At 43.1% G+C, this 14532-nt stretch overlaps 1 protein-coding gene across 2 annotated transcripts in view; it reads left to right on the top strand.

The window, feature by feature from the left end:
* Positions 1–14532, top strand: part of nf1a (neurofibromin 1a) — a 255630-nt gene that overhangs the window by 116144 nt on the left and 124954 nt on the right. For both annotated transcript variants that reach the window (XM_084328075.1, XM_084328074.1), the window contains exons 23-30: positions 723–806; positions 1193–1309; positions 5253–5434; positions 7989–8200; positions 9246–9407; positions 10110–10207; positions 10545–10680; positions 12121–12183. In XM_084328075.1, coding sequence (XP_084184201.1) covers positions 723–806; positions 1193–1309; positions 5253–5434; positions 7989–8200; positions 9246–9407; positions 10110–10207; positions 10545–10680; positions 12121–12183 — 1054 coding nt within the window. The remainder of the gene's footprint in view (positions 1–722; positions 807–1192; positions 1310–5252; positions 5435–7988; positions 8201–9245; positions 9408–10109; positions 10208–10544; positions 10681–12120; positions 12184–14532) is intronic.

Raw genomic sequence — 14532 nt, 5'->3', positions numbered from 1 at the left:
TCTGGGGCTCGGCAATGTATCCGATCCTCTCGGGTGACTTGCCTGAGAAGTAAAATGAGGAAGCAGGATTCCCCCCCCCCCGCCCATGTGTTTCATTCAATCCATTCCAAAGGGGTGCAGTACCACAGGGAGAGACGATAGGGCGCGGTATTTTCCCAATGGAGCTCAGAGAGAGTTTGCAGCACTAACGTGAGGCTAGATTGATGAAATATGAATTCAAATCGCTAATAAAAAAAGAAACAATCTCTCGTCGTTGGCAATGCACGGTCGGCATGAACAAACGAGATATCTCGTCGTTGGCATTGAAAGTGTTAATAGACTGTTATGCTAGCTGGCTAGCTACCTGTACCCATCATGCCTTTCAGCGGTGTAACTAATATGGTCCCTCTCGATACACTACACAGCGTAGTGTTCCATAAATGCACTATAAATATATAGTGTACATAAATATATATTCGGTAAATATATATATGGTATACAGTATTGGCTATCATACAGAGTTATATAGGTGTACCGGTAGTTAAGGTAGGTCCCCTCTCACTGCAATGCCAACAGGATTTTAGAATCCATGAGCTGCACGATTTGAGGGCAAGCCGAGAGATTATTTCAGCGTAGCGATTTTAGGAATGTGATTCATCACCTATAATTACATGTATGGCCACATAGCCCTGGTTGCCAGGACAACCGAGGTTGATGCCGATGTCTTCCTGTGTGTTCTCCAGGAACAAGATGGTGGAGTACCTGACTGACTGGGTGATGGGAACCTCCAACCAAGCGGCTGATGATGACATCAAGTGCCTGACGAGGTGCGATCTGCCTACACAATGCAGCTTCTGAATGATCTCATATCTCAAGTAGAGACCGGGCTCAAATAGTAATAATGCAATTATTATATATATATTATATATATATATATATATATATATTATATAATTATATCAGGGCAACCCAGAAGACTTTGTCGTGATTCTCTAACCTTATACCTTATTGTTCTTTGAGGCGAACTATCTAGCAGCCAAGTCTTTAAAGCTAAGCATAGAAAGTATTTGCAAATGCTGTCCATCTCAGGTCTGATCGCGTCAACTCTCAAAATGTACGTCTTTTCCTCTGTTCTTATGCTGCTAATACCTTGTTGAAATTACACAAACCAAGGCAGCTAAAGGACCTGCTGTTGTGCGTCTGTGTACTCCAGGGACCTGGACCAGGCCAGCATGGAGGCGGTAGTGTCTCTGCTAGCAGGTCTGCCCCTTCAGCCTGAGGAGGGAGACGGAGTGGAGCTGATGGAGGCCAAGTCTCAGCTCTTCCTCAAGTAAGAACCCACTCTGCTCATCTCCTGTGTTGCTTTGGATTCTTTTAGACGCCGTCTTCAATACACGGAATACATATCTCCATGCAATATACAGTTGTACAGTATAATCAGGGTAGCTGCGGGGTATTAAAACGTCTTAAAAAGTATTAAAGTATTACAATTCTCAATTTAAAGGGTTGGGTATTAAAAGGTATTTCTCATTTGCACAGATATTAACATTTTAGGGGGAAGCCTGGCTGTCGGGAGATGAAATAATATTATAATTAATATAAAATATATAAAATGTTTTTGTATTCAAGTCGTTGTTTTTTGCGGGGCCACTTGGAGCTTGGTGCGTCGGACGAGAGCTTGTATGGAACGTGCAATGATTAAAATGGGCCACAAGTTCAGCCGCCAGTTCAGTGTTGCAATTATTTTTGTTAGTATGATCGTGAACTTGGTATAAAATGTTGCTCTAAGTGGTATTGAAAGGGTCTTAAAAAGTCTTAACTCGTTGAAACCTGCAGATACCCTGATAATGATACACCGAACCCTGATGCACTTGGGAGAGAAAAACAAAACAAACGTTTTTAGCAGAATTGAATGTTTTCCATTTGAATGTTTTCAGAGGATTACAGAGTGGGGAAACGTGGGGCATCAATACTGCAGTCATAGAAAGCAGTTCTGATTTGCATACTTTATGAACAAAGACATTGGCCTAAAGTTTGTGTTTAGGTGGAAATGCAACCACATGCAAATGTTTTCTGTAGCAGTGGGGCAGCATTCTGTCTCTTGCTGTATACCCATTACTGCTGGTGCTGCAGTGGCTCGGGAGGTAGAGCGAGCGTCTGGTGATCTGAAGGCTCCTCGTTTGATCCGGACTCCTCTCCGTAGCGTGACAAAGTGTCCTTTTTTATCCACTTTTTCTCCTTATTTTCAATTTTTTCTCCCATCCCAATTTCGCCTCGCCAATTCTCCCTTCAATTCTCCCCTCCCCTGTCTCCAACGCTGCTAGACTATGCCTCCCACTGGTCGGCTGCAGTGAGGACCAAGCCTGGCATCACGTATCCCCTCCGGTACACGAGGAGGCAGCTGTCGCATCTTTTCACCTGTACAGCGCGATCTCTCGGTGGCGAGGAGTAACACGTGCCCCCGATACTTCCTGATTCTGCTGTACAGGCGCACCAACCGACCTGTAGGAGTCGTCCTCAACGTCCAATCCCCACCCACCGGCTTTCCCACCCTCTAATACTGCCAATTGTATTAGTATGAACGACCGGCCAAGCCGGTAGCAACACAGAGAGCTGGGCTCGATACCGATAACGTTAATGCCACAAAACGAATGCCTTTATTATAAAGTAGTAACTTTATAGTAATAATAATAAGAAAGGGTCGGGGGGGTAACCACTCCTGCCCGCGACACCGAGTGAACGGCGCACGACCAGAGGGGAAACTTCGAATCTGTGTTTCACTTTCAATAACTAATGCGTGCTTGCCGAATTTTTTGTGTGCGTGCGGTAATAACCGCGGTGGTAGGAAATATTTTGCAAATTTGTGCGGTAAGGAAAACATCAATACCGCGGCAGCTCTACCAGCATCTCCTGCGTTAGTGGCGAGCGCCTTGCCCACTGCACCACTCAGCCGCCCAAGTGACAAAGTGTCCTTGAGCAAGACACCGAACCTCTTAACCGCTCCCGACGAGCAGTGTGGCACCTTGCATGGCTGCCGCTGGTGTGACTGGTTCAGGCCCTGCCCGACAATAAGCCCGACTGTAATGCAACATTTGAAGCCCTAGCCTGAATGAAAACCAAAATTATTTTTATTTGTTTTAAATATTCGAAACACTGTTTTATATGAACTTAATAAATAAACAAAAACGAAAATGTCCAATAGGTCTGCCTAAATAACAGATGGGCGCATATCGCGCTGAAAACTAACAAGCATTATATTATAGCCAAATATACATTTTTGTTTTTGTTTTAGATATTCGAAACACTGTTTATATATTAACTTAATAAATAAACAAACGAAAATGTCCAATAGGTCTGCCTAAATAACGCATATCACGCTGAAAACTAAGAAGCATTTACATAGCCTGTTTCGCTCTTATTAGAATGCCGTCGCAGTGAGTTAGACTGACTCACACGGCAGCCTCGTAAAACGTATTGAAGGCTATATGGAATCTTCTTTGACACACACACACACGACACAATAGCCTACTCAGTCACTATACAAACAAACAGAAATCAGATTTTGAGCAGAGCAACATTTATATTATATAATGAAAGCACAACAGAACAGGGCAGCGGCGACCCACACCAGCAAATAATAATAATCAGACTCACCACTTCGCTGTTGATGTCAGCAACGCGTTAAACAACGTTAACAACTTCGCCAACCGGCTACATACATCCAAGAACAAATTCAAACGTTCGCCAACTGGCTATATTCCAACTAAAACAACCAATGCCACTTCGGTCCGGTTCATTTGTTCATCATCCACCTGAGGGCTTCATCACTGTTCTACTCCCCTCGAGTTCTCCCTGCGGGCTGCGGTAATTACATCCAAATGTTTCCAAAAATGCAGCTTTCCAGACGCATTGGGAACTTTCAAAAAGCTCTCCCTTTCCCTAATTTCCTTATCCATCGCGACTCAGAGAGACACGAGTCTCTGACTCTCTGATCTGTGATGACCGCTGGCGTGAAACAGAAACTTAAGGTTATCCTATAACCCTAGTTATGAGTATAGCGAGCGCGGAATAAAAAAATAAAAAAGAGGGCGCTGCCCGGCCCGGCCCGGCCGAGCCAGAATTATTTATTTAAAAACAAAGCCCTACCCAGCCCGAACCCGTCGGGTCGGGTAGGGCCCCGTCGGGCTCGGGCAGGGTTGCAGTGCACTAGTGTGAATCGATGGGTGAATGTGAGGCATAAGTTATAAAGCACTTAACACTTTGAGCGCCACGCCTGGTTTTCCTTTTTACCGGCTGAATGCCACCATCGGCGCCAAAGTTAACGTTAATATCGCCTAATCTATGTTTTAAATTATGGCTATGTGTCTAATCTGCCCATCGCATTATCAAAGACTATTTTCCAGTCAGTGCTGTCAAGGCAGATTGTTTTTTTATCGCGTCGTTTCCGTTTCAGAGCAGTTAGAAAAGCCCCCGTTTTGATATAAAAAACAGCTCATTCTGGAGCATTCTATGAAAATCGTCTTTTAGTGGAATATTCCACAACGTTGATATTCGTCGGCCTTTTTATTAATCGTTTTCAAATAAACGCTAGATGATCAATATTATACGTGCACGCAAGCACATTACGGCCGCGCACGGATAATCGCCTCGTTGATTTCCTCTCTGACTTTTACAGTGAAACCGAAAGAAGACATTTCACAAAACATCAAACTTACTCTGATTATCCTAACACTGATAACATAGAGTCCTTACCTGACATCAGATGGTATCCAACTGGTATATTCCAATTCCTGATCACCATTCGAAAAAATCGATACGTGTATGGATCCAACGCGATACTGTAGAACTCCATGATCAGCGGGGATCTGAGGTTCCAGAATGAACTGTGGTAACCCCGGCTGGATCAGTGGACTGGAAAATGTGGAGTACCGGATTTTTTTCCCCATTCATTTTCATTGAGTCCATTCCAAAATCACTTATGTCATCTGGGAGACGACAGGGGGCGCTTTTTTCCACAGTGATCGCCGGTGCCGCTCGGCTATACTCGGGTAGGCTCGGGTGATGCAATAATTTTTCAGATCGCTAAAAAAAAAAAAAAAAAAAAAGTTCTGAGAAATCTCGTGAGTGGCATTCAACGTCACTATTAAAAACCCGAGATATCTCGTGAGTGGCACTCAAAGTGTTAAAAGCGCTCTATAAATGCAGTCCATTTACCGTTTGAGAGAGAGACTCCAAAGTAAACACTGTGTTGGTGTCTCTCTCTCCTGCTCCAGGTACTTCACCCTGTTCATGAACCTGCTGAATGACTGCAGCGAGGTGGAGGACGACGGGCAGCCTGTGGGAGGCAGGAAGAGGGGCATGTCTCGCCGCCTGGCCTCGCTGCGCCATTGCACCGTCCTGGCTATGTCCAACCTCCTCAACGCCAACGTGGACAGCGGCCTCATGCACTCCATAGGTGAGTAGAGAACTGCATCTCCCTCAACATAACCTGTAGAGTCTCATCTCCCTCAGCATAACCTGTAGAGTCTCATCTCCCTCAGTATAACCTGTAGACTCTCATCTCCCTCAGCATAACCTGTAGTCTCTCATCTCCCTCAGTATAACCTGTAGAGTCTCATCTCCCTCAACATAACCTGTAGACTCATCTCCCTCAGCATAACCTGTAGACTCTCATCTCCCTCAGTATAACCTGTAGACTCTCATCTCCCTCAGCATAACCTATAGACTCATCTCCCTCAGCATAACCTGTAGACTCTCGTCTCCCTCAACATAACCTGTAGACTCATCTCCCTCAGTATAACCTGTAGACTCTCATCTCCCTCAGCATAACCTGTAGACTCTCATCTCCCTCAGCATAACCTGTAGACTCTCATCTCCCTCAGCATAACCTGTAGACTCTCATCTCCCTCAGCATAACCTGTAGACTCTCATCTCCCTCAGCATAACCTGTAGACTCTCATCTCCCTCAACATAACCTGTAGACTCTCATCTCCCTCAGCATAACCTGTAGACTCTCATCTCCCTCAGCATAACCTGTAGACTCTCATCTCCCTCAGCATAACCTGTAGACTCTCATCTCCCTCAGCATAACCTGTAGACTCTCATCTCCCTCAACATAACCTGTAGACTCTCATATCCCTCAGTATAACCTGTAGACTCTCATCTCCCTCAACATAACCTGTAGACTCTCATCTCCCTCAACATAACCTGTAGACTCTCATCTCCTCAACATAACATGTAGACTCATCTCCCTCAGTATAACCTGTAGACTCTCATCTCCCTCAGCATAACCTGTAGAGTCTCATCTCAACATAACCTGTAGTCTCTCATCTCCCTCAACATAACCTGTAGACTCATCTCCTCAACATAACCTGTAGTCTCTCATCTCCTCAACATAACCTGTAGACTCTCATCTCCCTCAGTATAACCTGTAGAGTCTCATCTCCCTCAGTATAACCTGTAGACTCTCATCTCCCTCAGTATAACCTGTAGACTCTCATCTCCCTCAGTATAACCTGTAGTCTCTCATCTCCTCAGTATAACCTGTAGAGTCTCATCTCCCTCAGTATAACCTGTAGACTCTCATCTCCTCAGTATAACCTTTAGACTCTCATCTCCCTCAACATAACCTGTAGACTCTCATCTCCCTCAGTATAACCTGTAGACTCTCATCTCCCTCAACATAACCTGTAGACTCTCATCTCCTCAGTATAACCTGTAGAGTCTCATCTCCCTCAGTATAACCTGTAGAGTCTCATCTCCCTCAGTATAACCTGTAGACTCTCATCTCCCTCAACATAACCTGTAGACTCTCATCTCCTCAACATAACCTGTAGACTCATCTCCTCAACATAACCTGTAGACTCTCATCTCCCTCAACATAACCTGTAGACTCTCATCTCCTCAGTATAACCTGTAGTCTCTCATCTCCCTCAGTATAACCTGTAGACTCTCATCTCCCTCAACATAACCTGTAGACTCTCATCTCCTCAACATAACCTGTAGACTCATCTCCCTCAGCATAACCTGTAGACTCTCATCTCCTCAACATAACCTGTAGACTCTCATCTCCCTCAGTATAACCTGTAGACTCTCATCTCTACATAACCTGTAGACTCTCATCTCTTCTACATAACCTGTAGACTCTCATCTCCCTCAGTATAACCTGTAGACTCTCATCTCCCTCAGTATAACCTGTAGACTCTCATCTCCTCTACATAACCTGTAGACTCATCTCCCTCAGTATAACCTGTAGACTCATCTCCCTCAGTATAACCTGTAGACTCATCTCCCTCAGTATAACCTGTAGACTCTCATCTCCCTCAACATAACCTGTAGACTCTCATCTCCTCAACATAACCTGTAGACTCTTATCTCCCTCAGTATAACCTGTAGACTCTCATCTCTACATAACCTGTAGACTCTCATCTCTTCTACATAACCTGTAGACTCTCATCTCCCTCAGTATAACCTGTAGACTCTCATCTCCCTCAGTATAACCTGTAGACTCATCTCCTCTACATAACCTGTAGACTCATCTCCCTCAGTATAACCCGTAGACTCTCATCTCCCTCAGTATAACCTGTAGACTCTCATCTCCTCTACATAACCTGTAGACTCATCTCCCTCAGTATAACCTGTAGACTCTCATCTCCCTCAGTATAACCTGTAGACTCTCATCTCCTCTACATAACCTGTAGACTCATCTCCCTCAGTATAACCTGTAGACTCTCATCTCCCTCAGTATAACCTGTAGACTCTCATCCCCTCAGCATAACCTGTAGAGTCTCATCCCCCTCAGTATTTAACATGCAGACTCATCTTTCTCATTTGCTTCATCAAGAGATATAACATGTCATAATAACCATAATAATATTATAAGATCTTCTAACGACTCGTACACAAGTATAAAACATTATAATCCATTATAAGTATGTAGTTGGGTAAATTATGTCCATGGGGTTTCAATGTAAAACCCAAATACTCAAGTTTCTTCTGCTCCCCACCAGGGCTGGGCTACCACAAGGACCTCCAGACACGAGCCACCTTCATGGAGGTCCTGACCAAGATCCTCCAGCAGGGGACCGAGTTTGACACCCTGGCAGAGACGGTGCTGGCCGACCGCTTCGAGAGGCTGGTGGAACTGGTCACCATGATGGGGGATCAGGGAGAGCTGCCCATCGCCATGGCACTGGCCAATGTGGTACCAGGATCCCAATGGGTGTGTACCATTGCCTGCCTTGTGATTTGCTATAGTTTGTTGGTGGAGAATAATGTTACTACTATGATCTTATCTTCTACTGTCTTAATTAGGCTCAATATTGTTGACGTCTTTGTGCTGACATCGTCAACATTTAATTCTATTTCATTTTACAACTTTATTTCAACTTGAGGTTACCCTCATTTACAGTGACGACGACCTCACAAAACAAGACACAGTTAACAGATTCATATATATAGGCACAATATAAATCAGTTAAGACAGTTACATCCTTCATCTTCAGGGTCAGTTGGAGGGCATTCCAGGTGTTGGAAGCATCAAAGGTAAAAGCAGGGTTTCCTAGTTCAGAGCAAACTGGAGGAACCCTAAGAACTAGCCAGTCATTTGAACGTGTAGAATAGGTTCCAAGATTCCATTCCAACAGTGATATATATATATATTTTTACGGACGTTAAAAATAAACAAATACCAACCCTAGTTACACTTTTCAACTAGAGAAGGCCATCCAACCTTTTCATAAAGGACACAGTGGTGGGTATCATATCTGTCACCAGTAATACATCCTAAGACAGAATGAGTTGAACATCACAATCGATCCCTTTTTTTCATGGATTTATCTAATAAGCTGTAATGAATTTGTAAACTGTAATAGAAAAATCCCTGTCAATCAGAATCAGAAAGGTCTTTATTTTCCAAGTAGTTTTCACATACAAGGAATTTGCTTTGGACGTTATCGGTGCAACATTAGCGGACAAACATTAACAGACAGATAATACAATAAAGAGGTGGAGTAAAATTTTATTATATATCAGCCAAGTTAAGCACAATAGAATCATATAATTATGAAATAAAATATAGGCCAGGGCTGTACAACTGTAAATAAGAGATTGAATAAAATGAGATGGGATATAAACTAAATTAAATATAGCACAATAGAATATAGTAAGATTTTAAGTAAAAATATCAAATAACGGTTAACATGAGCTTGACGCCAACACTGAAATGTAGGCAGACGTTGACGTGTTTGTCGTTGTCCTCTGTCCAGGACGAGCTGGCCCGGGTGCTGGTGACGCTGTTCGACTCCCGCCACCTGCTCTACCAGCTCCTCTGGAACATGTTCTCTAAGGAGGTGGAGCTGGCAGACTCCATGCAGACGCTCTTCAGAGGCAACAGCCTCGCCAGCAAAATAATGACCTTCTGCTTCAAGGTAAAGAGAATAACGCAACGTAGGGTTGGGCATCGTTTGGATTTGAACCATTCCGATTCCGATTCTCCATTTCGATTCCTGTTCTAAACTATTCTTGATTCCAATTCTTTGAGGTGCAGGTCAAAACAGGTCACAGCTACAACTAGGGTATTAATTTAAAAAAAAAAATTAAGAATCGAAATGCACACATCTTCTTAACCGTTCCGGAGCCGGAAGTTAGGTTCTCTGTGCCCAACCCTACGTGCCCAACCCTACGCAACGGAAAAGCTTAAAACAGCTGCCCCGTTTGTCTGCTTTGGTTTTCTTTTCTTTTCAATAGTCCCTTTCACATTACTATCTCCACTGCTACGTGACGAGCAAGGTTCCCCCCCACATTTTTTCAAAAGCCTAGAGAAAGTGTGTCTTAACTCATAATCATGAGTTATGCATGGCAAATTGCAAAAGTTTTTCGAAGTGAATTTTTTTTGGAGACCTATTTCAGAACCACAACCCGAGACGCGCTGGTTCTATCCGCCTACAACTTGGGAACACGTCATCGTCTGAACACACACGATGACGGCATTTGCTCGGTTCAGTGTGAACAACCCAAAGCCGGCAGAATGGAGTTTTTTTTTTTTAAACATAATCTGGCAATGTATAGTCTTTTTGATTCTCTTATCACTTACATTAATTAATTGGTTGGATTTGTGTCTCGTCTGTCAGGTATATGGAGCGGTGTACCTACAGAAGCTTCTGGAACCTTTATTACGAGGGGTCATCACCACCCCAGATCACATCAGCTTTGAGGTGGACCCCACCAGGTAACAGTCCTGTTGTTGTTGGTAGGGATGCCCTGATCGGATTTATACCTGTATCACTGTACATATTATATTACAACTCTGTACATACATCTGATTCTCTTCATTGTACTGTACCTGTGCTGTATGATGACGATACATTTGAATCTAATCTAGTATCGGATCGAGACTGTTTCAGCAGATACTCGATATTAAATGGCTCTGATCGGGGGCAGAAAAACTTGATCGGGATGTCCCTAGATGTCGGTGTTAACTGTAGAAGCAGTTTTCATATCCCAATCACAAAATATGTCCATAAACAAAATACTTGAGTGGTCCGTCTGTCTCTCTGCGTGGCCAGACTGGAGCAAGGGGAGAACCTGGAGGAGAACCAGAGGAACCTGCTCCAGATAACGGAGCGTTTCTTCCAGGCCATCATTGGCTCCTCCAACGAGTTCCCCCCGCAGCTCCGCTCCGTCTGCCACTGTCTCTACCAGGTAGGTCCGCTGTCCCCCCCCCCCCCCCCCGGCCTCCAGCTTCAAATCATGCAACCCCCCCCCCCCCTCTGCCCTCATCTGTGTGCGTGCGTTGCGTTTGCCGTCACTCACACATTTCAAGCTACCCCCCCCCCCACCCACACACACACACACACACACACACACAGACACACACACCTTTAAGTGCCCTTATTGTTGCTGCTTGCTCACTGCTTTCCTGTAGCCACACAGATGTCAGGTTACGCACTCACTCACGTGCGCACGCACGCACCCAGACGCACACTGTTTCCACCTGACATAACGAGGCCTCACAGCGCATGGGTACCCCGTCACCCACAGGGCTGACAGAAATGTGTCTGGGACGGTACGAAGCTGATTTTAGGGACCGTCCTGTGATGGTAGATAATAAAAAAGACATTATATTAAGATTATTCTCTGGGACGTTGGGCAGATATTATGTTCTCGCGGGGATGATTTAGAATGTAATTTGGGACGGCTCTGGGGCTCCGGTTTAACCCTAAGCCATGGACCTAAAATAATCCTCAGAATAGAGCTACTGATCCGATGTGAGCGTAGAACCCGGGGAGCCGTACCGTTCTCAGATCAGCGGTCCTACTCTGAGGTCGTCCCTGGACTCTTATGAAAGGACACCTTTATGTGACTCCCCGCCTGCTGTCGCTAACGTGTCTGACGAGCAGCCGTGCATGACAGCTCCCCTCATAGCTGCATGTAGAAGCCCATGTTAACCCTTTCACTACCAAACGGTTAACCCTTTCACGGTGACAATACAGAAGGTTATAACCCTTTCACTGCCACACGACAAAGGGTTAACCCTTTCACTACCACACTACAGAAGGTTATCTTTTTCACACAGTCTGTAGTGTGGTAGTGAAAGGGTTAAATTGTAACTTTCTACCAGTTCAGATAGCTTTGGAACCACAAGCCCAGAGCAGTGGTGTAGTGTCTCTGTAAGACCATGTGTAGAACCCCCCCCCCCCCCCAAAAAAAACAAGTGATTGATTTGGATATTTTTTTCTTCTTCCTCTTCTGATTTATTTATTTTCTTATCCTCTGTTAATCGATTCCTCTTTATGTAATTTCCGCGACAAACGCTGCTTCTGCTAAGGCATACCCACCTGCCTACACATACAGTATCTCACACATACACACACACACACACACACACACACACACACTGCCCAATACGCTGGACTAAAAACACGCAAAAGCATGCATGGACACGCAATCAAGTACTGTTATCTCAAGAGCAATAACTGAAAATCTCCTGATGAGCGGTTCAATGCAGATTTGCTTATTGTTTCTCCCACAATGTGAATGTGTTTTCGCCCCCTCCCCCAGTGGACAGGGCTTTGCTAGCTGTGCGTGTGTGTGTGTGTAGCTGGTGCTGTGACCATGATTGTGCTCATCTCTGTTCTGTAGGCTACTTGCCACTCTCTACTGAATAAAGCAACAATAAAAGAAAAAAAGGAAAACAAAAAATCAGTAAGTCCAGAGAACCTTTCTCCCTCAGCCACTTATCTTCCCCCCTAAAGCAAAAAAATAGCCTTTTTTGCAGTCTTGTTTCATTTGTTTTTTCTTAATTTCTTTTTATTATTATTATTATTATTATTATTATTATTATTATTATTATTATTATTATTATTATTATTATTATTATTATTATTATTATTATTTACTTGTTTTGATTTGGTGTTTCTCTGGAAATGTTTTTATTCTTTTCTCCATATTCAAGTTTGTGTACGAACCCTTTTCTTAAAATCATTGCACTAATATCTGCGCCTAGTTGCTTCCATCATTGTTTTTTTGTTTCATTTTTTTCTCCTTCCAAATTAACCCTTTCACTACCACACTACAGAAGGTTAACCCTTTCACTAACATGCTACAGAAGGGTTAACCCTTTCACTACCGCACTACAGAAGGTTAACCCTTTCGATGCCGCACTACAGTCTGTTGTAGTGCGGTAGCGAAAGGGTTAACCTTTTGTAGTGTGATAGTGAAAGGGTTAACAACTCCCAATAAACCAGTGGTATTTCTTTTTCACGATTCTCTCACTCTTTCCTTTCTCTGGTCACTCTGTTTTGCGCTCCGGGAGGCTGTTTCTCAGAACATTTAATCTGCGTCACGATGAACCACCAGTGTTGTTTTAAATCATATTCCTCCTGGTTACCCGCTGATCCCCTCAGGGGGGGCGGGGGGTTAAAGAACCGTGTGGAGGACCTCCCTACCTCAATACATAACATATGAATTAGATTTGGATAAAATGTTCTGAAAAACCTGGCCGTTTAATGTCATGGATTGGGTTTTTGGGGGCTTGGTCGGAATGGGATTTACGGTGGAAATCCACCATAAAATGGAATCTGCACGTTATTTGCTTCTAACCTTGGAACGGTTAAGTCTAGATTTGAGAACTGCTACAGTGATGAGGGGAAGTGTGAGAATCCCATACTGATTTTGTCTGGACACATTTTTTTATAAAAAATAAATAAAAACGTTTGATTAGAATAATGTGACATCACAAATAATATAAAAAAAGTTGCATACAAAATAATTGTATGTACCGGTATATTTCTTTTTTTCCTCCTATGATTGATCTTTGAAAGTTGTCACACAAACATCAGTCAAATTGTTCTTGGTAGGGCTGGAAGATATACTGTACTACTAGTACTGTACTAGTATGCATACTAAAACGCTTTATCTATTTTTTAAGCTAAATGAGGAATGCTTGGCCAAAATGTGAAGCATGGTGTGTTGGCACTGACTTTTGACAGTTGCATGAAGATTAAGACTTAAGTCCACCTTTTGGTCGGACTTGATAGACATCTAAATCTACATGTTGCATAACAATTACTTTATAGTTGCTAACTTAAGACTGAAGATAGTCAGACATGCTGTAGTGTGAATTGTGGGTAAAATCAGAATCGAAATGGAAAAAAACTTGATGGCATTTTGAGAGAATGAAGAAATACGAGTTCTAACAATATAAACCACGGTCACTGTCATTTTAACACATTTTTGTGTATATAAGGTTTAGTCTTAAGATATCTACTTGTCATTTTACTCAAAGCACTGAGCTGAAATATAGAGGAAAATAGCTGGTGAATTTTAGCTAGCTAGCTAGATCGGTGGCTGGTTAACTAAAGGAACATAATACTATGTTTCCCTAAATGCTGTTACTGACGGAAGAAAAACAGGTTTGAGAATGTCAGGGCCAGTTGCATAAACTTAGTTAAGATTGATCTAAGCCTTAGACTGGTCTGAAACTCTAGTTACAAAATAAGACTGTTGCATAAACATTAAGACATACTTATTTTAGGCAGAAAAGCCACCTTCTGCCCTCTGATTTAAGACAGCTGTTGCCAGGGAAATTATTTCTCAAACCTGTTTTCTTAACATTCAGGGAAACAATTTTACGTTCCTTTAGTTAATATATTTTTAACGTTTTTGTTATAAATGCCAGCTAGCTGACTTAAAATGAGTGGTTAAACTACATGTTAAAATAATAGCTCGACATCTGCCATCACTGATATAGAGTGTCTGGTCAGTAACATGGGTCTCTCAGTCCCTCCGCTCTGCAGTAAACAGAAAATACTTTTCCTTGTATCCTGTTCCTACTTTATCCAATCAGGAGAGAGAACTCCACACTGCAAACATTGTCTGACAAAAATAAGAATTAAAACTAGTTTTAAGCAAATGTGTCCTTGAAACAAGTAAAATAATCTACCAGTACAGTAAGAAAATTTGTAAGATGTAGAGAGAGAATTCCAGGAAATGTATTTTGTGTTTACTGCAGAGTGGAGGGGCTGATACCCATGTTACTGACCAAACACTATA

Source organism: Notolepis coatsorum (genome assembly GCF_963971535.1).
Source record: "Notolepis coatsorum genome assembly, chromosome: 1".
Taxonomy (NCBI): domain Eukaryota; kingdom Metazoa; phylum Chordata; class Actinopteri; order Aulopiformes; family Paralepididae; genus Notolepis; species Notolepis coatsorum.
The sequence above is the reverse complement of the archived record's forward strand: the minus strand, read 5'-3'. Positions and strand labels throughout refer to the sequence as shown.